The 25450-nt window shown below is 39.6% G+C and overlaps 1 protein-coding gene across 10 annotated transcripts in view; it reads left to right on the top strand.

Moving 5' to 3' along the window:
• The first annotated feature begins 451 nt into the window (after positions 1-451).
• The window catches only part of agfg1a (ArfGAP with FG repeats 1a), a 44655-nt gene continuing 19656 nt past the window's right edge, over positions 452-25450 (top strand). For 4 of the 10 annotated variants that reach the window (XM_088610551.1, XM_088610561.1, XM_088610530.1 and 1 more), the window contains exons 1-2: positions 454-854; positions 22376-22469. In XM_088610551.1, the coding sequence (XP_088466677.1) occupies positions 688-854; positions 22376-22469 (261 nt within the window). In that variant the 5' untranslated portion in view covers positions 454-687. Of the gene's footprint in view, positions 855-22375; positions 22470-25450 lie in introns of all 10 variants that reach the window. The other 6 variants (XM_088610537.1, XM_088610513.1, XM_088610579.1 and 3 more) reach the window with 4 other exon arrangements.

Below are 25450 nucleotides of genomic sequence, written 5' to 3'. Positions count from 1 at the left end.
ATACAGGCAAATTAACACCACGATCTGAGAAACTTTAAAAAAAACATGAAAGGTAGTAATTTCTATTACGTCTTTTCAGTACTCAGTACGGCAGGATTTAAAATCATTTCATTTAAACGGTCAGTGCTTTGATAACTATCACAAAGCTGGCAGCACCATTTAATAAGGGCAACATTTAAATAGGAGAGCTGGAATTTTCCGATCTTTCTGGGTGGAGAGGCTCTAATACATCACTACCAATAAAGGCAACCTATGTGGAACAAGAAGCTTGCAGACTTAGAGAAAACAGTACTGAACTTTTCACCGTCGATTACAGGACCACGATCAATTCCTCCAATGCTCACTCCGAGCGCACGTGCCTATCGCCGCAATGCCAGGTTACTGGGTGGCGCTAGCGAGCGCACGTGGACGCCGCCAGCAGGCGGACGCGCGAGCCTCCTCTTGACTACGGCGCCCCGTCTCGTTGTTCACGGAAACGGGAGGCCGTTGTGACTTCCGGTTCGACTCTTCATTCAGCCGCCCTGCAGCTCCGTCTCTTTTCTCTGGGGCTCTGCCGAAGACCGTCGTTCAGCCCTGCGTCCACTTTCTGGAAACTAAAAAAAATCCCGTCCCCTGCCTAGATTTTTTGTTTTTGTTTTTGTTTTCGCGTCTCACCTTCCCCTCCCCAGAAACGTCCCCCCCCCGGCCATGGCGGCGAGTGCTAAACGAAAGCAGGAGGAGAAGCACCTGAAGATGCTCAGGGAAATGACGAGCCTGCCGCCCAACAGAAAGTGCTTTGACTGCGACCAGCGCGGCCCGACCTACGCCAACATGACGGTGGGCTCCTTCGTCTGCACCTCCTGCTCGGGCATTCTGTAAGTAAAAAATAAAACACCGTCAGATGACCTTTCAAATATTGACAGGCCCCTCCCGAGTCTCCTATGGGTTAGGTTTAGTTTTACGTCGACGTTGTTTGCAAGTGGGGTTACAGTTTTTGTCAGATCATTGGGCTAGCAGTGCATCGGGAGCAGGATTAACGGTGTGGCTGGTCTTCAGGTGTTTACTAGGACGCTTGTTGTCAGTGGGTGTTGGTGTGGATGTCCGCTACTCTTCTGCCCGGTGACTTTGATCCCGTTCAACCGTTTTCGCAATACTGTATAGAAAAAAGCCAGTCGCACCACAAGCTGACCTGATACGTAGGGAAGTTGTGCAGTGGTGTTGATTTCGAAGAGAAGGCTGTACTGCGGAATACACCGTTACACCCGCTTTTAGTTTCCGAAAGAACGTTTCAGCGGGATTGCGAATTGAAGGCGCTGCATGTTTTGTCCCATGCAAGTATGTTGTATAAAAATGCATGTTAGATGATACATTAAAGGAAACCAGTCCTTAACTGTGATGTACTCTTGGGTCTGCCCGATGATTTAGGATTAATGCTGTCCGACCCAAGTGAAATAAGGCCTCTTAGCGCAACACCCTAGAAATTCTGGAAGTGCAAAGCGTTTGTCTGAGAAAGCAGGGTTAAATTATTTTGCCAACTTGCTTGTAGCGAAATAGCATGAAAGGTACCAGCCAATTTGCCATTCTAATAAAAATCGAATTCCGTTAACGTGTGTAAATTGACATGGCATTCATCTTCTATCTAGACAATGCGACAGCAGCGCTAAAAGAGTAAGGGGAAAATGCACCTTTCTGGGTGTAGACACTCTCTGCTTTATGTCGGAATTTTACGCAGTCCACCAAGTGGGCTTCTACAGTGAAGCACAGATAGGAAGACTCGAGTGGAAAAGTGCATCTAACACTGAGCAGGAATCACTTTGTATAGATAAAGGGTGGGAGGTGTGTGTAACAAGCTACCTTGCCATGCTGTTGATAACCCGAAATCCTTCAAGAGATGGTTCACTGAGAATCTCATTCCAGTCAACTATTAGCAACCAGAGAATCTCGATGAGTGCAATTGCCTCTTGTAGATGTGATCCTTTATTTTCTTAATGTTTATTACCCACTTTGTCATTTAAATTGGTTTGAGAAAAAATTGGTAGGCCAGAATTCATATTCCTGTGTATTTAACGACCATAAGCACTGATATCAGTGCAGAGTAAATAGACAAGCAAGAAAAGGTTTAACTTTAATCTTTTAAGAAAAGGGTAAATGTACAAGAGTTTTTCAATTTGAGATATTTTTACCTCCCTAAAGAGCACAGAGACAAGCCTTTGCATGTAGAAAAAGTGTAGGTTGTGTAGCTCATCATTTTTAAAGTCCACATTGACAACGAAAAGCTAAATACTAAAAAATGTTCAAAAATAGTCATTACAATTTGTATGCTTTCTGCTCATCTGACCCTTGTAAAAGAGCTCAAAAGCCAAGGTTACAAATCTAGAAAATCTTAAATTATAGCTACAGAAACGTCTGCCGATTTTCTCTTAATACATTTAATTTCATATCTGTAATTTAGAGATACTGCTGTGTCAGTTGCATACCTACTTGATGAATCTTTGCTTCCATATGTGACACGCAGTGAGCCAACTACATTGATTATGCATGGAAAGCCCCAGTAGGCTGTGTACCCTCATAAAGGTAAAAATAAAATCAGACCTTAGACATGTTGTATAGATGCAGGAAGTGGACAAAAATGGAACACCAATATAAAGTCACTTTGCCACAGTGTGCTGACAGTCTATACACGCCATTGCATTAAGTTTACCAGTGTATGGATTTGCGCAGGAGGGATTCAGTACTATTCTTCCATGAGAGAGTCAATGAACTCACACGTGGTCAGAAATAGAAAATGCTGTCTCAAGCATTGTCCCTGAATATTCCATAAGTGCTCAGTTTGGATCAGATCAGATGTGGTGACTGAGAAGGTCATAACATATGGATAACATCAGTGTCATGCACATTAGACCACTTGTGCTTTGTAGATGGAGGCATTGTCATCCTGGAAATCGCCCCTCCCAGCTGTACCATGAGGTGAAATTGATCCCTCAGTTCTATTAAGTGTCAATTAGTATTGACCTTGTCTTCTATGGCAATGTATGTCCGCAAACCCCACCATTAAAATGTGCTTCGTAACATTACAGAACCACTCGAACCCTGCACTGTTGAAACCAAGCACTCAGGGATGCAGAATTCTTTAAGGTTGCTGCCACACATGTGCTCATTTGTTTGTGGAGAACAATGGTGAAGGATGATTCATCTGACCAGATCACATTTCTCTGCTGCTCAGTAGTCCATTGCCTGTGCTCTTTGCACCACTGGACTTGCAAAAGTGCGCCGTCAGCCGATGAGCAGTTTGTGCACTGCAACCTGACTGTGGTACCCTGCTCTGTGGGGTTCTTGGCAGAGCAGTTTTTGGTGAAACTGTCAGCCCGTGCCTCAGGTCGAAAGTTGCAGTCAGGCGATCTGCGCTCGCTTGCCTGTTTTGCCCTGCACCTTGAATTGATGCACAGATATCACAATCCTGGCAGATGCGCTTCCGCCCACAGTTGCCCTTTGCAGGCGATGCGTTTTTCTCAGAATTCCCTGCTCACGTCGCCTTAGATACTGTTGCGATGCATCACCAAGCTGAGCTGTCTTGGTTGTTGAAGCGCCTGTCAAACGCACCTCAACAATCACCCCACTTTCCAAGTGACCTAGGTCTCCTCTTGCAGCCATGCTGGCCATAAGTATAGGCAGTCAGTCCTGTTCAGCAGTTTTATACAGGACCTTCAGTGTTTTGTGATTTGCTTAATACATGAGCCACGTAGAAAGGTTGCATAGGATCGCTGGCTTTCCATGTCTTTGCTGTCTTTTGTTCACCAGGTGTTTCCATTTTTGTCCACTACCAGTAGGTGTTGAGTATGTAGATGTACTATATACAGATAATTACAAAGAAGAAATGAAATGATTCACAAATGTCCAGTTTTTTTTAGCAATCTATCAAGTAAATCTTTATGATGTTTACCGCACACAAATTCTACCTGGCGAGTCCTAGTAAAGATTCCAGGTGAACAGTCAATAGTCATACCTTTTAATATGGGATACGTTGTACTTATCCATAGCTTAATGCAATTGTGGGTGTTCCTTTTAAATAATATTTTCTGATCCTAAAATGTGACTTTTTTTTTACACGCTTTCTTAAGACGGATAATGGCTCTTAAGAGTCTTTGCCTGCTAAAACCAGTGGACAGATTTTGCTCACAGTCCAAACCACATGAAGAATTTCTTGGAAACTATGAAGTTACTGTGTAAGCTGTGATTGGACTGAGTTGTGGTTATGCAATGAACCTGCTGAACATCCTACTTAATTCACACACACACCAAAGACAAACATTACACTGTACTGCACAGTTTTCCGCTACGAGCTGGATTATTTATCCTTTGTAGGTGGTATTTTCCAGCTAAATGTTTCATTTGATATTTTTTTTATATTTGCATTCTGAAATTCTACTGACATCAAGTTTCTGTGCAGTTAGACTAGATCTGTGCCCTGAAGGACGAATGATGTATTTAATTTGTAGTGTTTTAGAAGCATATGTTGCGAAATCCCGTCTTCTCTACTCTGTAAAATGGGACTATCAAGTGAGAGTTTTAGTTTATAACAATTGCAAAGACATTTAGTACACAATAAATGAAAAATATTTATCATCTTTGTTAATACCAGACTGATTTTCTTGAAATTGAAGTTGTATAAGCTAATTTTAAAAACAGACAAATAATCATCCAAGATGTTTAGGAGTTTGTGATGAATATGACAGTGTTAGATATGACTGTGTTAGATATGGGCGAGTTTCTATCCAGCACTAAACAGAATTGAGTGTTTACTGGGAAAATTATTTAGTAAAAAGCAAAACTTAAAAAGGTCCCCAGAACTTTCTACAGCCGGGACAATGTGTTTAATGCCATATGGTTGAATTTGCACCAGGGTACAACACTTGCAGCTAAGATACCACTCAGTATATGTTTACATCTTTATTACATATGGTGATTTAAAAACTGTTTCTTAGAAGCAGGTACAACACTGGGTCACCCACTCTGAAGCGTATGGATTTCGTCAGTAGAGTTAACAGCCAGTTGAGGGGGAACTCAAGTCCCAGTTTCTCAGACTGGTTAATACATTTCAATAATAAAATACATTCATCGACAGAAGAGAAAAGAACTTTTACAAACTTTGAATTAAGCACAAAATCATGATCTCTGTGAAAGTACTTTAAGTATATTGTTGCAAACCCCTGGTTTCACTATGGGTAAGAGCGAAAGTTCCCATGAAGTGTGACATGAGGTAGCCCTTCTTGCTCGCTGTAATGACTAATGTAGTGCGATGTGTGAGCGAATTAAGTACAGGTTGTGCAGTTGATATTTCACTGCAGGAAGTTTCCAACATGATCTCCAAGCAGGGTTAACACGCAAGTTCCATTTATTGGCAACACCATCTTGAAATCGACAGTGATCTTTCTGTTGGATTGAAATAGATGTGTTCACAAGCCTGCTTGTTTACAATCTAATAGGGCCGCTTCACGTCACCGGAGGCTTTGTTGCCTCATTTTGAATCGCTGAATATGGCCTGCGCATACCTGGAAATGGTCTGTTGTGTAATGTAAATTGGAGATTTTACAAGTTGCTGTGTAAATTTTACTTTCGTTTGAAATGCACTCATCAAAGCTGATTCTTTCTAATCCCGAAATATAAAAGCAACACTATTTTTTATATATGTTATATCGGTAATGTAGTTTTAAAGGCGTAGCAAGGTGCTGCCTGTATATTCTACCTGCTCTTGAAGCTTTTAAAAACAATATATTCACTTTGCCTTTAAAGTGACAAACTGCTTTTGGAAAGTACTGTTTTCTGATTGTCAGTTCTGAAGGACACATCCTGAATGCATTTGGAGAAGACTCTCATCGTATCTGTTGCTACTCTAAGATGTTAGTAAAAGGGTTTGGTTCACTACTGCTCTTGCTGACAGAATGTGCCTATGCGGAACTTCAGAGACAGCGCAGGCCGGTTCCTGGAATGGGCATTCCCCAAGTGTACACCTCCCATCACAGTGATGAGATGTCTCATCTTACTTTACCATCGATGTGCTTACCTTAAGATTTTTTTTTTCAAAGGATGGTTTTAAAGTGCAAATCTTCCTGAATCTGAAGTATAAAGTAGCCATGGGCTTATTTGGGTTCGAGGGGAGGAGGCAAAATCTTAAATCTGTCACTGCCATGTGGAACACAAACACAAAACAGGACATGGAAGCAAACATGAAAAAGTAAACTAACAGGTAAATGTTGAACATGTTTTTCCCCACATTGACCTTTAAGATTCAAGTTTACTTCTTTACAAACTATGATGACTTTAGTAAACCTTTGTTTTCCCTTAAAAAGGTCCTTGTCATATAGAGATTAATATATATTTAACTGAAGTCTTGTATAAATAAAGAGGGGCAAGGAAATGCAGGCCAACCTCAGATCATATCCTGGTGATGTAGATGATTTCATTGACTTGTTTTTGGTTTGATATACAGTATGATAAATAGTGCAGTGAAATGTTAGGAACTGAAATCTGAAATACATATGCTTCAACTTTGATGTGAAAAAGATATGAGATGTGTTCGGTTACTAGAGAATTACAACCATACTAAGCTAAGGCATGTGCGAGTGCCAAATGAATACTGTTTGGCGACAAATATTTGACTTTTATGTCATAGTACAAATAATGATGACCGTCTATGTTTTGTATTGCTACTTACAGAAAATGAGGTCGGAAAACCACTTTCAAATGATGGAAAATTGCTTACCACTACAATAACCTGTTCTGCTTCTAATGCATCCTGCTGATATCCCAATGTAAAGTTCAGGATACAGAACTGTTAATTCCCACCTCCCTTTTTCTAGCAACCCAACATGTAATGAAGAATCTTGTCTTGAACTTAGAGGGAAGAATTAGTCCCCATAAAATTATTGAGGAGCTTGACCTGTTCTTATCATGTCGTGTGAAAATATTTAGTTTGATTTAATTGGACCGTTTCAGATCTGTGTTGTGTGTTGTAATTGGAACATCAGTTTGAATCCTAGTGCCATTCCTTGGTTTTGACAAGGGACCTGTGAGAAATCTGAATCTATGATTCTTTGGTTTAGGTCAGGGATCTACGGTCCTGGTCTTGTAATTATAGTGTCCGATTTTTCACACTCCCTCCCCCAAGCTCTAAATAACTTCATTGGATCAGTAACTTGACATGCGTTAATATGCTTTATAAGGGCGTGACACCATTTAAGGCTACATCTCAGTTCCTGTAGGACTGTTGTGGTAGCTGCAGTGGGTACAGTTGTTTCCCCCTCTGAGCGCCAGGCCTGTTTATCTGGCACCTGGCCAGACCATGTAGCCTGATCACCCCGGTTAGCTCATTCCTCCTGGGACTCAGCAGGGCGGCTTCTAGAATATTAGTTGAAAACATTGTCTTAATGTACCTTTTGCCTGTATGATTTCACCGTAGGTAAACTTAGGTGAACTGCCTGTGTCAATCGGAGAAAGACTAAGTTATTAAAAGACTGGAGTATGTTGTATACCAAACTTGTCCCGTATAGCAAGGATTCCATCCCCCATTGTTGGAACCCACGCGCTTGTTGATTTCTTTTTACAGCTGAACTCCTGCTTCATTTAAACTAGCAATTTGCTTCATTGCAACCTTTGCAAGTGGATATCGTCTGTGAGGAAACACTCATTAAAGGCTGATCTCCAACATTGTTGGCTCAATTTGAGCTTCTGACTTCAGGTATTTTTAAACAAATGTATCCTGTGCCCTGCCCCCTTCAGTTTAAAATCAGGATAGGCTGCTTCAACGTACTGTACAGTACCGGAAGGGGAGTGGTGCCTGCAACGTGCGTCCTGTGAAACATGCTCCGTGATGCATAGGAGCAAATTAAGGCAGCTTCACCAGTAACGCTGCCGACATACAGGTGGCCGACTATGGGGTCCCTTTTGCATTGAAAGCTGTGGAAACTAGGACATCTCAACTCGCCCAACCTTGGCAGTGCTCAATGAGGTATTCACCCTCCCTTAGAGTGTCTTCTCGCGGTCCACTAGTGTAGCCCTGATTCAAATTGGCCTCCTCTGCTGACCTCTGAATGGGTCTATTCAGAATAGCTTGGGAGCCCTGTAACTTAATTATTTGAACCATTGGTATAGACTAACATTTTTTTTTTATTTTGTGTTTAGTTTTATAGTAAGTATAAGTATAAGCATTTCATTGCATTTGTGCATATGATAATAAACTGTCCTGGGCTAAATGTGATTGGAACTGGCAGAAGAGGTCATGGCTGAGGGGGGTGGAAAGTTCATTGTCTACAGTTTAGTAATTCATTTATCAGTCTGGTCTTGGTAAGTCAGGTACATTACATTAGGTTTCATTTTCTTCAGAGCTTTGTTCATGTAAGGCAAGGTCTACTGTTTCAGAGACTGGGCTCATGTTGTTTACTCAGCCAAGTCATAGATGAATATTTAAATTATTAAAGAAAATCCTTGTGTTCAGGTTCATCTGAGTTGCTTCCATCAGAGAAAAAAAGAGACAGTACAGGTATTTGCTCATACTTTTTAACTTTATAATGTACAATCTCCCTGTAGTAGTAGAATGCAAAAAAGAGCATTCTGAAAACATTGGCGAGACTGAGCCTGAACTGTTCCCCCACATGACTTTGAAACCTGTTACGTTCACATGACTGATAAATGGAAGTTAGTGGTTAGTATTCTATTCCACAGTTTTAATTAAGGAAGCCGCATTCAGTGAAAAATAATGTTTTTTTTATTAGTGTTATATGAATTGTGTAGAACATAAGTGGGGCTTAAGGTGAGCAAATTAAAGGGCAGATGTCTGGAGAAATGAAGGAATATTAAATTATTTTCTCTTGCCAAGCTTTAACAATAGATTTTTTTATTCTTCTGAACATAGGCACACATCAATGTGTTGTCTTGAAACAACTGTCAATACATTTGATGCCCATATGAAATTTTGGGATCATTTCTGGCTCAAACTCTGGTAGATCTTAGGAAGATTGAGATGATGGTGAATAATATGCCGACCCTTTCATCCAAAAAGGCTGGCTTGTAAGAAGTGACAGCTGGAACACGCAGCTCAGCAACATGACTATTCTCACTTTTGTAAAATTAGAGTAGGAGGTTTCTGGCATGAAACCTTTTTACTCATTGAGAAGCAATGTTTTCATTGCGTGCCACTCTTGTAAACCCCTTTAAATTTTCCAGATCAAGATTCATTCTAATCAAAGCACAAACTGAAACATATTACACAAGCTTTTAGCAGCCTATCCAACTTCGTTTACAAGAGCTGGAAAGCAATCTCTTATTCACACTTACACTCTTAATCTTATTTCACTTTTGAAAATAAACTGCATTATTTTTCATGTTGTCTTGTGTCATTATTCTCCTACAGTTGTTACAGTACGTAGCTTAATCTTCTTTTGCTCAGTAGATAAAATCATTAGGCTTTTTCCAGTGTTGAGTGTAGATGCCATATTCCAAGATGGTTTTTACATGTGGCACAAATCAAGAAATTTGCATTATTTTGGTGGGGCTACAAGTCTTTGTTCTGTAGTGCAAAGTAGAATTCTGGCAAATTACATTAGAAATGGTGTGATTATTGAATGCAAGTTAAACATTTGTGTGTATAATAAGGTTTTAAGAGGCTGTCTGAATATGTGGATGGTTTGTGCAATTGGCCACAGAGCTAGAGAGTCTGTTTTTATTCATTTTGCACAAAACACATTGGGTGTTTCCTTGTTTTGGGGGGGAACACCATTGTCCAATATAGCAAGCTATCAGTGTATGTTCCTGTTTATCCTAGCATAAATCTTCATCATATACGTTGGAAGAGGGCCATTTCCTCTGTTACATTATGTATGGATGTTGGATTGTTAGAACCACAGTTAAGTTTGCTTTATCTTAGCTATCAGCATAAATTCCATTAATTGGCAGATAAGTAAAGAAGTATCAAGCAAACTGGATTTATTATATAATTCTCATTTTTTCTCATTGCCTGTCTCGTGTGTTCCACTGTGTTCTTCTTGCCTGGAATTTAACGTCAGTAGGCAAGCAGTCTCATCTAGAGTATCTGTCTAAAGACCTGACGTGATACCAAGAAAACAAAAGCGACTTCCATCAGATCAGAAGCCTTAAGGCAAGAGTTTAAATAAAATAGTGTTCTTCAGATTCTGGAGCTGAGACAACAAGCTAGTGTGAACTGGCTTTGAGAAAACTGGGCATCTGTTTATGGTTATGTGATATCATTTCAATATTGCAGCCAGCGATGTATTTTCATGCCTAAACCCTCTCTATCAATTTATTCATTTTCACAGTAAATTTGATAAAATCTTTACGTTTTGAAAGGCATGTTTTTAAAGATGTCTTTTATAATTTGTAATATTTTTAACTCCACTGCAGTGATACATACTTTAGAATTTTGAGCAGTTGGTAATTCATTATTGTAACCATAAAAGATCACAAATGATGCAATCCAGTATCATAAAGTTTATTAAAATCTTTGCATTTACTAAATGCATTTCAGGAATCTGAAAATGTCTAAGGTTTAAATACAAGCAAAAACTGGAATGTCCAAAGTAAAAGGAAAGCTACACGGCAAGAATGACGTATAAAAAGATCCTGCTGTTATTTTAGAAATGTTTTTTTGTGAAACAATCAGATCCGTCACAGGCAGAGCAGCCCTGTGCTAGAGGTTGTGTGTGACTGAAGGAGGGTTTCGCTCCTCACAGACAGTACCAGAGAGAAAGCAGGGATGGCTGGGTCTAGAGAGCTGTGTTAACCGTGCTCGACTAATCCCACCCTCCCCTTGGTGGGGCTCAGCCTGTTGTTCTCCACCACCTGGGGGATCCCGGGTCCTGTTCTGGTCAGTGATGTGATGCAGACTCAAACCCGCAATCGGAGAGCTCAGCCTGCGCCAATCAGGAGACCCTTGGTGACCGTCATCTGATTCTCAACAGCAGTACAGAGGGTATCCTACCACCCAGCCCTACATGTTGATGCTGGATGTTTTGGAGGAAAAACACCAGGTCTTTGCGTTTACATCCTTGGTTAGAAGTAAAACATATTATGCATAGAATAGGTGGGTAGCTGCGTCAGCATGCGTAGGCTGCAAGGGAACAAGTAATAGGTTTAATCTATACTAAAAAGAGAAGAAAGAAAACGCAATGTTTCGGCCGTGGAGCTCCACAGCTGAAACGTTGTTTTCTTTCTTCTCTTTTCAGCATGGAATAAACTAATTACTTTGTTCCTTATGCCTAGAATGTACACATAACTGCAAAAAATAGGAAACCCTTAAGTAAATGAGAGGAAATTGGAAGCAGGTTCCTGAGTTAATTAAGTAGATAACATCCTATCATGCTTGGGGTCATGTATAAAAATGCTGGGCAGGCCCAGTTACCCGTTATTTTGGTTACCAAGGCTGCAAGAAGAGATGTCAAGTGACTTTGAGAGAGGGGAGATTGTTGGGGCACGTTTGGCAGGAGCTTCAGTGACAAAGACTGCTCAACTTGCTGATGTTTCACAAGGAACAGTGGCTAAGGTGATATTGATGTGGACGCCTGACAGGCACATGAATGAAAGTCATACTCGCTGAACATGATGTGGCACCATTGGTCTGTGCAGTGGTTTAAAATGCAAGTCAAAGCAGATGAGCAACTCGGAATCAGACAACTACAATCTAAGGCACGAAACGGGCAGTTTCGTCAACTATAGTCCGTCGAGAAATTCACAGCAAGGGATGCTAGAGTTGGGATGCAGTGCCTAAACCCATTATTCCAACTAAAAGTGCTTTTTTTCCCCCTGTAAGCTGGCAGTGGTCTGCTGAGCAATGAAAATAAGTCATATGGTCAGATGAGTCATTCTTCACCATGTTCTCAACGCGCGAATGATACATGTGTAGTGTATGCCAAAAGAAGCCTATGGGCTCAAGTGCTTGTTTCCCATGATGAAAGCCCCTTAGAGGACAAGGTAAATGGCAGTAAATACAAAGCATACCTCAGTGATCATGTTAATCCTGTGGTGAAGCATTTCTATCCTGATGAGAGTGAAATCCTCCAGGATGACTGGTATTCTGGTATTCTTATTGATATATATATTGCATGGAAAACAGTCTGGAGGTAAGAATAGAAAGTTTCATCTGCAGTCGAGTAGTTTTATCTATTTCTTTCAATGTGTGGCGATTCACATTTTTAAATGTATTTACATTGACAAAGTATTTCTCTGCTCCCCTCTTACCTTAACATAAAAGTAAAGCATTTCTTGCCGTCAGTGCAGGCTTCATTAGCAAGAACTTAAGGAAATCATGTTTCTTTGTGTTGTGCTGCTGCTAATGAAGTTGCTTACAGCATCTCCAGTGTCCAGTCGAAGAGAAACAGGGTAGCTCACAGTAGTCTTGGTGGCTTCCAGGCCAGAGTGTCTTTAGAAATTAAAGGGTATTCATGTTATTTACATTCTGGAAGTTCAGATCAAAAAGTTTATATGTTTGCAAGGTCAAATTATTTTATGTATACACATGTAAGATAGCATTAATCTTGAGCTCTGAATCAAACATTGATTCCACTCAGTAGATCTTTGTTCACTTGAACAACCGTGGACGCAGTTGTTGAGCGAATCTAAACAAAACAGCACGTGGGTCACAGATTGCCTGGCACATGGTGTGAATCTGCCAGGAATGTGGAGAATGTAAGGAAAAAAAGACGAAGGAGAGCTCAGATGGTTTAGTCGAGGAGAAGTTTGTAACCGTTTTCAGGGATAAAAGCTATTCTTCAGTGTGCTTCCTTAGAGAAGGTGCCAGTGATTCGGAGAAGCTGCTGCTGCAGTTTTGCCTTGAAATGGATTAAAGGGAGTCGAGTTTCCATGATCTTCCAAATACCGTGGTAATGATCAGTGCAGATGACTTTCCCCTTTTCCAGAAATCAATTTTGTGTGTTTTCATTTTTAAATTTCGCAGCACAGTTCTCTGAAGCACGAATGGACCTTAAAAAGGAGAAAGGTGAATTTTGAAAATTTAAAAGAATCGATGAATATCACTTGGTACATTAGGATATTTCTTAATGTACTTCTCTTTTCATACAGTCTCCATCTTAAAATGCACATCTTTCAAGTAGTATGAGTACTTGTAATTTTACACAAAATACCCTTTTTTGAAAGAAGATTCAATGCTTATCTGTATCTAGATTTTTTTTTTAACAGGAGGTAGACCCAATAATGGTTGTGTGGAATTGATTGATCTTTTTTTTTCTAGAATTTATTACCTTTACATACAGAAACAGTTTGTAACATAGTTAAGACTTGCAAAATAAACGAAGCTTTGTAAAATAGATTAATTAAGTGAAGCTCAGCTATGTTCCAAGTTTCTAATTAGCTATATAAAGTAGAGTAGACTCGCATGTTAAGTGGTAGTTAGGTTCCTGACATAGCGTGTATACCCACCATCTCGTAAACCAGAGCACCCCCCTTAGAAATAAAATGCCAGGAACACAGCAGATGCATATAGTAACTCTTGTGAATAGCCTTCTCCCCACCTCCAATTGCACGAATCGAAGATTCGTTCTTGCCATACTGACGTGCCAGTCTGAAAACCCGCCGTTCCACTAATTGTTCAAAATGTTGATTTTGTGAACTCCAAATCAGGCTGTTTTCTTGACTTGCCTTTGCCCTTCATACTTGTTTCTTTTCCCTTTATACTTGTTTTCGGTTTACAAGTCATATTGCAGCCGCACAATAAAGAAAGCACCGGCTCTGTAACTAGTCCCAAAGCGTAGCTCAGGCGCCAGATTTAGATTTATGACATTTCTCTAATATTTGGTTTGTCACGTATTTTATTTTTTCGTTGCCAGCCGTGTCCCCACATATTTGCATCAAATCATTTGCCTAAGATGCTAGTCTACTGTATGTGTGCTGGCCCATGTAACTGTCTAAATCCAGGAACAATTTTTACTGAAGAAAGAGGAGAGCGGTTTTACAACTACCAGGCTTTCCTAGCACAGTCTGCTAACGTTTTTACCACCTCACTTCAGTAATGGGGAAAGAGGAAGGTGAGTCTGCATTTTAGTCAGACAGGATGTCTCTCCACAGTTAGACAGGATGTCTCTCCACAGTTATTACGGCGAACGTGAAGGCCTACAAGAATTATTCCATCTCTCAGACTGGAGCTTAAGGAAGTAATATTTCCATGGTGGCTCTGATGTGTTCATCCTCTCTAGTGCCGTCCTTTCTGAGCATGTGACCGTTCTTTATGACAGGAAGCCACTGTGTTGTAAACCCATAGGTTCGGTCACAGGAAGTTTCAGAATTTTGATGTTGGTATTTTTTAACAAAAAATTGATCCGATGTTGTAAGTCATGCTTTTTGCTGAGTTTAGTTATTAAGTATACTACTTTGAATATGTATGGTCTGCTTAGCTTATTGATAATTGTTGTCACAAATTTGTTAGAATAGTCAGTCCGGCAAAACTGAGCATCTTTAAAATGAGTGTTTACAATAGGAATGTGCCGTTTTTTACATTTTAAGTTTACATTTTACATTTTGGGTTCAGTATCCACTCGGTTTTATACAAAAAAAGGGTTTTTGGTTGAATTTTTTTTAGCTGATAGGAATACCAATGCTGTTAACAAGGAAGAATATTTTCTTAACCAATATTATTTAGTGTTAACAAATTTTAACATTATTTGCCTAAGCACTGCTTTAATATTGGCAGCTTTGCTACTGCCAAATGGGAATGGTCGGTTTCTTACGGTCACCTATCCAGCTGCTCACACAGCTTTTTATTTCACTTTTTGTGTTGACCCCAGTCTGGTTTTTGGTTTTGAACTTTGCATTGAGGCTGTAGTTATGCACCAAGAAACTGCTGAAGAGAAAGTGTCCAGTGGTAGCCATGTATGCATCACTTGCAGATGATGTCTAGTGATCAACTGTGAGTGCTGGGGACCGGCAGTCCAGGTTCTTATTCTTAATTTGAGCTTTTGAACTTTCATACCCATATTATGAATGGGCACAATGGGCGGAGCGGTGGTTCTGTGGCTAAGGATCAGCGCCTGTGCCTGGAAGGTTGCCGGTTCAAATCCTGCGGCCGGCAAAGGAATCCTACTCCGTTGGGCCCCTGAGCAAGGCCCTTAACCCCAACTGCTCCAGTGGCGCCGTACAATGGCTGACCCTGCGCTCTGACCCCAAGCTTCTCTCCCCCGTCTGTGTGTCTGTCTCCATGGAGAATTATTATTATTATTATTATTATTATTACAAGTCTGGAGTAATATGACTTGTTCTCCCAAGGTTCTTAAACCATTGGCCTTCAGTAATGCTCAGTTGCTGCATGTCTGCACAAATCATTCTTGCTTATTTTATTATTTTCATTTGTCTGCCTTGTCACTTGTATTCCACAGTTTTCCCTAAAAACTGAATCCAACCTGTTTTGTTGTGCAGATTTCTCCTAAATCATCTAGCCTGTCAATGTATGCTGTTTAATAATAAGTTAGGGAACATATTATAGTTTAGCATATATTAATGAGTAAATTTGCTAATATCAACTATTTTTAGTCAAAAGTTATTTTCTATACACCAGGGTATTTTGTGCAAGAATGACTATTTTGTTAGACATTTCAAATGATGAATGTGAAATGAACTGTGTACATTGTGGTTGTAGGGATAAAGTAGATTGCACTCGTATCATCTGTCTTGTTGGGGGTTAACTGGCCAAAATCTCTTTCATATTGCACTTCTAAGTGACATTTCAGACTTTCAGGCATTTCATTTCAGACTTTCTTTGTATTCAAATTAACAGTTGCAATATTGCCTTTTGATCCTTGTAAATTGACCTTTTATCAATGCTGTAAAGCCATTCAAATTACAGAAGGTCTTTCTGCAACTCTCTTAGATATTTTGGTCAATGTTAGGTTACGCAGGAAAAACACTTTTTGTGGAGTTAGTGAATGTTTTAAAAATTAATTTATTGGCACAATTACAGTAGGAAAAAGGGCAGTTTGTGGTGTGACTGCATTTAAATTGTGTATGTCAAGGTATTGTAATAATTTGATTTGGCTTAGTTTTAAAAGCTGTAAACATTAGATTATTCACATACATTATGTGAATCCTTCATGTATAGATTAATCAATAATTGATTAATGTATAACATTACAGCATATTTAAAACATTTAAAAAACAAGCCAGCACTAATGAAAGTCAATTTATTGGATAATCAGGAACAGCCAGAAAAACAGAGCAATAGCCTGCACAGCCTTTTTAACGAAGTAGCCTGTACACCTATGAGTTCTCCTCGCTTTCCCTTCCCAAACACATAGGGGTTATAGGACCTAAACACCAAAAGACAGATCAATAAAAATGTCCAGTGGGAGTTCCTGTGCAGTAAATGGTCAGGTGATATCTAACTACAGATATGTTGTTGCCAGACACCAAAGACCATCACAGATAAAATTATTTGCCCATTCAAAACCAAAAAACTGGGTATGTTCGTCTCCAGTTTCAGTTTATTTAATATTAACCAACTGTTTACAGCCAAAAATATTATGCTGTTTTCCTAAACACTTGGGAAACTTAGGGGGCAGTGGCTCTGTGGCTAAGAATCTGCGCCTGTGGCTGGAAGGTTGCCGGTTCAAACCCTGCAGCTGGCAGAGGAATCCTACTCTGTTGGGCCCCTGAGCAAGGCCCTGAACCCCAACTGCTCCAGGGGTGCTGTACAATGGCAGACCCTGTGCTCTGACCCCAAGCTTCTCTCCCTGTCTGTGTCTCTCTGTCTCACGGAGAGCAAACTGGGGTATGCGAAAAGATGAATTCCTAATGCAAGAAATTGTACAGTATATGGCTATTAAAGTGATCTTATCTTATCTAAAGAAACATTGTCATTTTTTTTGTGAAATGTCAGAGTTGTACGTGGAGTGATCTGTAAATGCGAGTAGCATCACCTTAGTGTTTAGCATTAGAGTGGAGCTCAGTGCAAGGCGCAGGGCGATAGGTGCACATGGAATGCTGTTGGATGCTCTTGATTCTGTGACCCATCCCATGTACTGGCTGATTTTCTCTACAGGTGTTTTAAGACCGCACAGGTAATGGCACTTTCATTGTTGAGCGACGCACCCTTAACAGTGTAGAGAGCATATCCCTACTTTTGATCAAAGCTGCGTGACCTACATCATTGGTGCATAGTATCTTTTTTTTTTTAATTGAAGAATTGCAAATGACGGCACTGAAGTGGCTATCTGATTGTACAGATTGCAGTGGTCTGTAAATAGCAATGTGACTAGCAGTGGAGCAAGGAATGTGAATTATTTACCAGTATGTTCTAGTTTTTCCACCTGAAACCCGTGGTGTCCTGCGTCTGCAAAGGACATACTTTTTTCTCTTTAGCCTGTAAAAGCCAAATTAGTGTCGATAGTGTCTTATTCCTGCAGGATCTCATTTGATGGGAGGAGAAAGTCAACAGGTAGTCTGAAATATGGCACAGTCACTTGAGCAAAGTGCAACTACAATACTGTATTAATACTAGAGTACTATGTCTCTCACTCTAGTAGTGAAGCTGAATTTGTTCATTAACATCTAATAAGGTTTCGGGTGACTGTACAGAGAGAGTTTTTCCAAACCATTTCATCTAGAGGGAAGATGTAGGTCTTTTTAAATTCTCCTCTAAAGACTTAGTAACTTTCCAGTTAATGGTGGGAGGTAGGGTGTTGTCTGCAATGGATAACAATTCTGAGATATACAAGTCTATTGCTTGGTGTTTGCTGGGTTTTGCTGTGGATCAGAAAAAGAAGAGTGCCTTTTGTGCCGAGATGATAAAGCAGTCACGCCTGCAGCTTTGAATCCTTAGATTATCGCAGGCTGCCACGCTTGGTGTAGATCATGGGAGCAAGCTGGTGTGAGCCATGCATCGTCAGGGTGTCTCATTCTTGGAAATCTCTTTTGCCTGTGCTGTTACAATTCTCTTTCCATGTTCACTCAGCTTGAAGCACGTGGAACTCTCGAAAATAGTGGAAGTTGTTTATTCCAGATTTGCTTTTAATAATCTGAGTTTTTGAAACTCACTCTGTTTTTCCAATGTTACAACCCCAGGCATCTTCAAGGTTTATAGTATGAACCACTAAAAATATATGGGGGAAAGAAAAGTTAATGAATGATTACAATTATTAATTTATGTAGTACTGCGCAGTTTATCTAGTGCTGGAAACAATGCAGTAATACAATGCACTTTACTGTATACACAGAGAAATAGGATAAAAGCATAGAGGGGCACTAAAAAAGTGAGCAACAGCAGCAGGTTGTAGGACCTGGAAGTAGAATTTTGTTCTTGCATTATGGGGACACAGTATTCTAATTGAGGTCTTCTAGTGCATTGTGATGCTACAGAATCATTTTTCTCGTTCTGTTATTTGGGGCGTGTTATCGATGCATTGTACAAATCTATGTGAAGTATTAATTTAGCACGTTTACTGCGCCTTTGTTATGTTCTATTATTAATCTCCTTTTCTAAGAACATGAATAACCATTACAAATGAGAGAAAGCCATTTGGCCCGACCTGCCTGTGTGGTTATTAATCCAAGGATCCACCTCTTTCTTCAAGGAGGCCTGGTAAACTCGTTCCACCCCCTTACAACCCTAAGACGTGCCTCCTGTTCTTGTGCCCGTCTGCATAGTTTCCACTTGCCGTTTGGTTTGGGTTGTACTGTTGATTCTAAAGCAGTCCACTTTGTTGACTTTATCAGTCTTTTGGCATGTTTAAAACTTGTACCAGGTCCTGTCATAATCTTCTCTTTTCAAGACTAAAAGTTTTAGTTCATTCAGTCTGTCAGTGTAGTTCTTGAAGTTCAAGAATGTATTTTGTAGCTCTTCTTTGGACTAGTTCCTAGTTAACGTTAACATTTCTACAATGCGATGCCAAAAAATGTGCACAGTATTCTAAATAAGGCCTTGCTAGTACATTATACTATTTAATATAGCATTTCTTGATATAAGTTCTGTGCTTTTAACTATAGTAACATTTTGTTTAACTTTTTTATTGCTTCCTAACATTGCCTTGAAGATGTAAATGTGACAAACACCTACTCTTTTTCTAACTTAGTGTTTCACATTTTCCTTTCCCATATTTATGGTTTACGACCTGAATACAAACTACTTGTTTACATTAAACAGCATCTGTTGGGTGATTCGCTGGTTTTGAGTTTTATCTAAATATTTTGAATTTCATTTGCTACTTCTACAGTATTTTGGTGGTAATTTTCTGGTATCTTATGCAAATTTGACTAGTTGAAAAACTAAGAATCTAAATCATTGCTATGAATTGGGAAGAGCAATAGTCCTCATACTGATCCCCCTGGAACTTGACTAATTCCATCACCCTAGTCTGAGCATTAACCCCTTATCTATATCTGAATACTTCCTGTCTTGTTGGAAGAGTTATGTTTTCAGTAGTCAAAAGAATACAGTTCAGTACCATAGGATTATCTGTATTTGAATTCAATAGAAATCAATATTTACTCTTTGACAGTTCTTACTGTTTTAATGGAAAATTGCTGTGCAATTTTGCCTGTTCTCCAAATTATTTCGATATCCTGCTGTTGCTCTGTACATACTCTATTTTTGAATCTTTGAATCTTGGTCTACACAGACAGTCTGTACATTAGGCCTTTGTCCAGTGGTTCCTGGATACTAACTATGATTTGTAATTCATTGTAGGATTATACATGTGAAAATAACTGTTTTAAAGTTACAATTATAATTACTACAATTATATTTATATAATTATAATTTATAGGTTGTATTATTTTCACTCAAACACTAAAGGTGATAGTTATCACACATTTCCTGATGTTAGTGGCTTGGTTCATTTAATGTTTCCACTAACTACTTGCACCAGACTCATTTAAGCCAACGATAAAATTAAAAATACTTTTATTATACAATAATTTAAAAGTTATATAAATCAAGTAAGCAAAATAACAATAGTACACTTATTGCCTAGAGTATAAGCTAACTTTTTTGATGACCTTAATGTATATCCTAGTTGCAATTAAGGAATTGTCTGGATGGTTCCTGGAAGTGGTTCTGTGTATTTTGTTCAAACATTTTGTCATACGCTAGAAGTGAATTCACATTTTTTTCCATGTCTGTGTGCTTTGCAGCAGGGTTGTCCTACTTCTGTAGACAGCAGTCTGGATGAATCACAAGGAACCTTTTGGCACTTGCTTGTTAATCAGTGTCAGGGACAGAGAGAGAGGCCCGTAGTTCGTTATGCTTCAAAAGCAGAAGGAATTGTTTATAGTGACAGCATACAGTACATGTTTTGATTGTACTTCATACTATGCTCCCTTTCTCTCCACAAGTGTATTCGTCCTTGACTTCTTAGAAATGTTAGTTGTGGTGCAGAGGTCTATTGGAGTACTCAGGTTGTTCATGAAGGTTTTTGCTGCTACCTAAGGAGGAAATAAGGACCCAAACAGATTGAGACTCACGAATATGTACCAATACACATGGATAAAATAGATATAAAACTTGCAGCGCAACGTGTGTTTGTGTTCGTTTTTTCCCTGAGGAAAACTAGTGCATTTCATGCTGAATCACTGGTTGCCGTTTTGAAGGAATCACACCTTTTCTGATGTTAGTGGCTTTGTTCATTTTCCGTTTTCATGATGTCATGTACAACCACAAATTTCTGAGCATTTCAACCAAATCCGTATACAGTATATCAACATAGTATCTTAGTAAAAACCTTGACTTGGTTGGGACCGTTATTAACTGTATTTTTCTTGGCTATTTTTTAGCATGAGATTGTATGACTGTAAGGTCATGAATTGGAAGAATGCATCGGATGCCTGCAATTAAGCAATAAGACCAGATCTGGCCTTCAGTACAAGTTACACAATCGCAGAAGACCTTTTCTGCCCACCCTACTGTTTTTCACAATCACAACCTTTTTACAGCCAGTTGACTTTTTTTCTTCTTCACAGTGGAGTGCCAGAGGGTCTCATATTCTTGCAAACCGTTTTAATGAGGATGATCTGCTTTCGTTCCAGGCCTTGTAATAGTAGTAGAGCTTCCAGGGTCTTCTTACCTTTTGTACTTCCGCGCTCGTTCAGCAGCGCCTGTCTGCAGGGTCCAGTGATTGCCAGGCTGTCTGCACACCCAGAATGTGGCTTCAGGGCGCTTGGCTTCCTCTGCCTTATTGTAGGCTTCTTATCAACCCTAAACAACGTTCCCTTATCTGCAACAGGGGCTTGAGTGCTGCAGATGAAGCCATTTCCAGTCTCAAATGTCTCGAATAATACAAATCCTACCACTAAGGTTCCATCGACGAGTGAGTCTATTGAACTTTCTTTACACTGAATATTTGACTCCTCTCGGGCAATATAAAACTAGTTTTTGCCGTCCACTTGAGCACTCTGTCCAGGAGGAACTTTGTTTTGAGAGTGTCCAGGGGTGGACTGAAAACGGAAACCTTCTCCTTTGACCACTTAACTCGACAGAGATTGTTTTTGCCTGTTGCTCCTACTGTTGCTCAGTGGTGGACGTGATCTTGGCAGGCCAGTCTGACCACCGCTAAAAAGATGCACTGCTGCTGCTGCACTGGGAGTCTCTGTACTCTCTCTCCCCTGGCATCTCTGCGTCCGGCCTGTCTTGATCTCATTTATAACACCCGTGGTGTCGCTGGGGGGGGGTGGTGGAGACTTGCAGTGCTGCAGTCAAGGCCGTGTTGCAAGGCGCTTCTCTTGTGCCTTTGAGTTTTTGTGGGTCCTGGGTAAGAAAATCTGCTGGGGGTGTGACATCAGATTCGGGGGAATTTAGTAGGGTGGCAGAAATGTTTTGCGTTTTGCTACGTTTATGGAGAATATTTATTTTTACATAAATGCAATTTTTTTTAATTGAACAATTTTGACACTTTTAATTGCAGATGGAAGACTGTGATTACACTTGGCTAATTAAGTCACTAGCACCAAATGATTAGCAATATTCTGACTGTGAAGAAATAGTGAAGCAGATTGAAGGAGACCCAGAGCTTGTTTATTAGAATGCAATTACCGCAAGAGCTGCAGAACAGTATTTCGGAGAAGTATGATAGTTTTTTTGGCTGTTGATCTTACTGAGAGGACAGGCTAAGAGCAGGCCATTGATCAGAATTATACAGACTTGCATTTCCTGTTATGCAGATGTGCAGATTTGCATAGTAACTTTTCTCACATAGGCCTGTTTGTGCTCTCGCTCCAAATTTTCTCAAACACTTTAGACTAGTAAGCAAACACCTCGACATGTTTTCTAACACTGCCAGCTTGTGATAGGAAGGGAACTTTCTAGTCTGTGTTCTGAGAACTGAGGGCTGCATATGTAAATTATGTGGAACAATTGTGACAAAAAATAATAAACCTATTTCTTCTTTTCCCTCAGACGGGGCCTGAATCCACCCCACAGAGTTAAGTCTATCTCCATGACTACCTTCACACAGCAGGAAATCGAGTTTCTGCAGAAACATGGCAATGAGGTATGTACCGTGAGTCCCTGGCTTCCAGATGTACTGGACAGCCTGCGCTGTGGAGACCTGCCATTGTTCTCCTCTCCACTCACTCCTGCATAGCTGCTTCTTCGGGGCCGCTATTGTTTTCTGCAAGATAAGATTTCATTTGAACTTTGTGTTGGCTTTCGCACTTCTGAAGACTATCACAGTTTTCGAGTTGATTGAATAGTTTAAAAAAAAAATCTGTACAACATTTGATCCCGTTGGATTAGCTTGCATTCAAAACACCTGATAATGATTACCAATAAATAACATGTTACATTCTTTATAGCTCCCAGATGTCCCATCGGTGTTGGTTATTTCACTTAGTGGGGATGTGTACGTTTCAGGCATTTATATCAAAGACGGACAAAAAAATGAGCATCTGGGATTTTGACCTTATAACAAGCTGAAATAATAACCCTCAGGACAGGACCTTCTCACAGTGAGGCTGTGGCTGTTTATTTTGTTTTCTTTGAGCCTTAAGGGAACTATGGAATGTAGCCTGAGCAGATGTCAAGGTGACAGCCTGTTTAGACAGAAGTGATGTGGAGGAAGCTTCTAAAAGAGAGCACATCCTTCTCCCTGGTACTGACCTGTATTGTCAGGCAAAGAACTATACCTACCATGCCTCAGAGAGGTTCTTAAATTGACCATAATCTGCAAGCTTGCTTGGATTGTGCACACATTATGGTTATTCACTGTTAAACAGCACGGCAGATCCACTCTTGTTGATCATTTTATTCTTCTTTACATGATAGTTTGATTAGTCATGTTGTGGTCAAGCCATCTGGTTCAAAAAGATTGTTCTGTGTACCACAAGCCACTGGGAACAATGAGAAAGAGAAACTTCTGCTGGGTCATTTTCTTCACAAACTATGCAGCATTTTACTGCACATTTTAATTCCTACATGGGGCAATAACTGAGCCTGCTGCAGAAGGAATTTGGATTCACTGCTCACATTATACCATCTCTAAATACTCTTTTAGAGACTTTGAGCAAAACATTTTATATAGTTATTTCTTGCATACGCTTTGGCCGGTTTTGTGTGGAGAGAGAAGTAACTGAGATTTGCAAGGATGAACACTGATTCCAATAGGTCTGCTGCACATTTTGCAGATAGCTATGGAACAGGGGTTTTCTTTAGGGCTGAGGGAGGTATTACACATTTTCTTCAGACCCCTTCAGGATTCAAAAGGCTTGTCAGAAGTGTAATCACTCTATCAAAAAATTTCTAAGCATACATGCTTGTCTGCCAGATAAGTACATGTCCGTCAAGCTAGAAATGGATTGCCGAAGGATTAGTTCATTGTGGAATCTATTAATCGTATTTTTGGTAATAAAATTATGGGAAAATTGCATGCATCTGTTACATACAAGCTTTGTGTTTCCTACAGCACAGTTCTTTGTTCCCTTAATTGCATTTAGTATCCTACGGTTATATTTATCTGTTATTGCAGGAGCCTGTACCATTACCTCTCCTGGGAATGCAGTGATGGATGTAGCATTGGATGTTCTCTAAAATAATCTTGGCACTATAGATTTCGTTTTCACTTCTAGGTCATTCTGATGGGATAAGCATTGACATGCCACAGAATTCCTCACAGCGGAGTAGAAATAGAAACGTAGACCTTCAGAGGTTATCTTGTTCAGCTTTTCTCTGCGGTAAAGTTAACTGGAAGTGAAATATGTCTGGAATGCTTCTTGGTGCTGTTTTGAAAGGGTATGGTGTTTGGTTGTTGGTACACAAGAGAGCCACAGTACTAATGAAGCGAGGAAGTACAGTGCATGTTAATTGCCTGTGTTTTCAACACTTGGGAATGGAGGGAAATGAGTCATGTTGATAGGCTGTTAACTTGCAAATAAGTGTGTGAGCCTATTGCACAGTTTTCATACATGAATCCATTATATATCATAAGCTTACAGTGCTTTGAAGGTCTTCTGTTCTTGCCAAAATATTGTCTTGGGTACAGATTTCTCATTTCTCAGTGTGATCCATTTAATCTCAAATGTTTTTGCTGATGCAGTGTATGATATGTGGTGTTGGACTGGAAGGACTAGCCTTTTGAGGTGATTTGCAGGTCTATTTCATGAAGGAGTGGAAGGTGCACCTCTTTATTGTGCACTACTTTATACTGAAAATACAGAAAATGGAGCAGATTTGTTGTCAGATGTAATAGCTTTGATAAATTTTCTTGGTGATATGATTTTAAAATCAAAGTATAATTTATGCAAACTAAGATTGCTGACATTGTGAATTAGCAGTAGGACTGGAGGTCTTGGAGAGGAAAAAATGACACTGCTGTTTCTAGGGCTATTTGTCAAGAATTCAGAAAGTGACCATGGTTTCTGTTTTCTCTTGAATTAAACTAGTGTTATTGTTGTTTGCTCATTGCAAGTGCTGAACACTTAATATGGCTGTATAGTAAAGAAACTTTCCTGTAAATAAACATTTGAACTGATACAAAAGTATCTAATTTTTGAAGTTCAGATTTTTAAAAGTTGTTAAAATGTATTTGCCCATAATTTAAATGCTTGATTTTGAAAATTAGATTATTGGTTTTAATTGTAAATTTAGTAAACTAAGTTTTGTATTTGATAAAATAGTATATCCCATTCAGGTTTTGGCACAGATTGGTCTTTGACTGCTGGTATTTTATCTGTTTAGTGTTTAAACAAATGTATAAAAGGCCAAAGTTAAAAGTCAAGTCAGATCCATATGCACTTTGTAGCTTTTTTTACTGTTAAGACCCCCTGTTGCACATGTCCTGTATGCTAGAGGTTTCAAAGGAATAAGCTGTTTTGGAACAAATTTACTGTGAATCCTGGCTTCAGTACCAGGAGCTTCACAGCATCGCTGGAACTGAGTTTTTGTATATATTGTCTAAAATTGATTTTATTTGCATTTCTGTGTGCATCTCTTATCTGGCTAGAATTTGTACCTCTTGCAGGTCAAGACTTAAAAGAA

Source organism: Lepisosteus platostomus, chromosome 2, assembly GCF_059453375.1.
Source record: "Lepisosteus platostomus isolate fLepPlt1 chromosome 2, fLepPlt1.hap1, whole genome shotgun sequence".
In the NCBI taxonomy this organism is placed as follows: Eukaryota; Metazoa; Chordata; class Actinopteri; order Semionotiformes; family Lepisosteidae; genus Lepisosteus; species Lepisosteus platostomus.
Note: the sequence above shows the minus strand (reverse complement) of the source record. Positions and strands in the feature narration are given on the sequence as shown.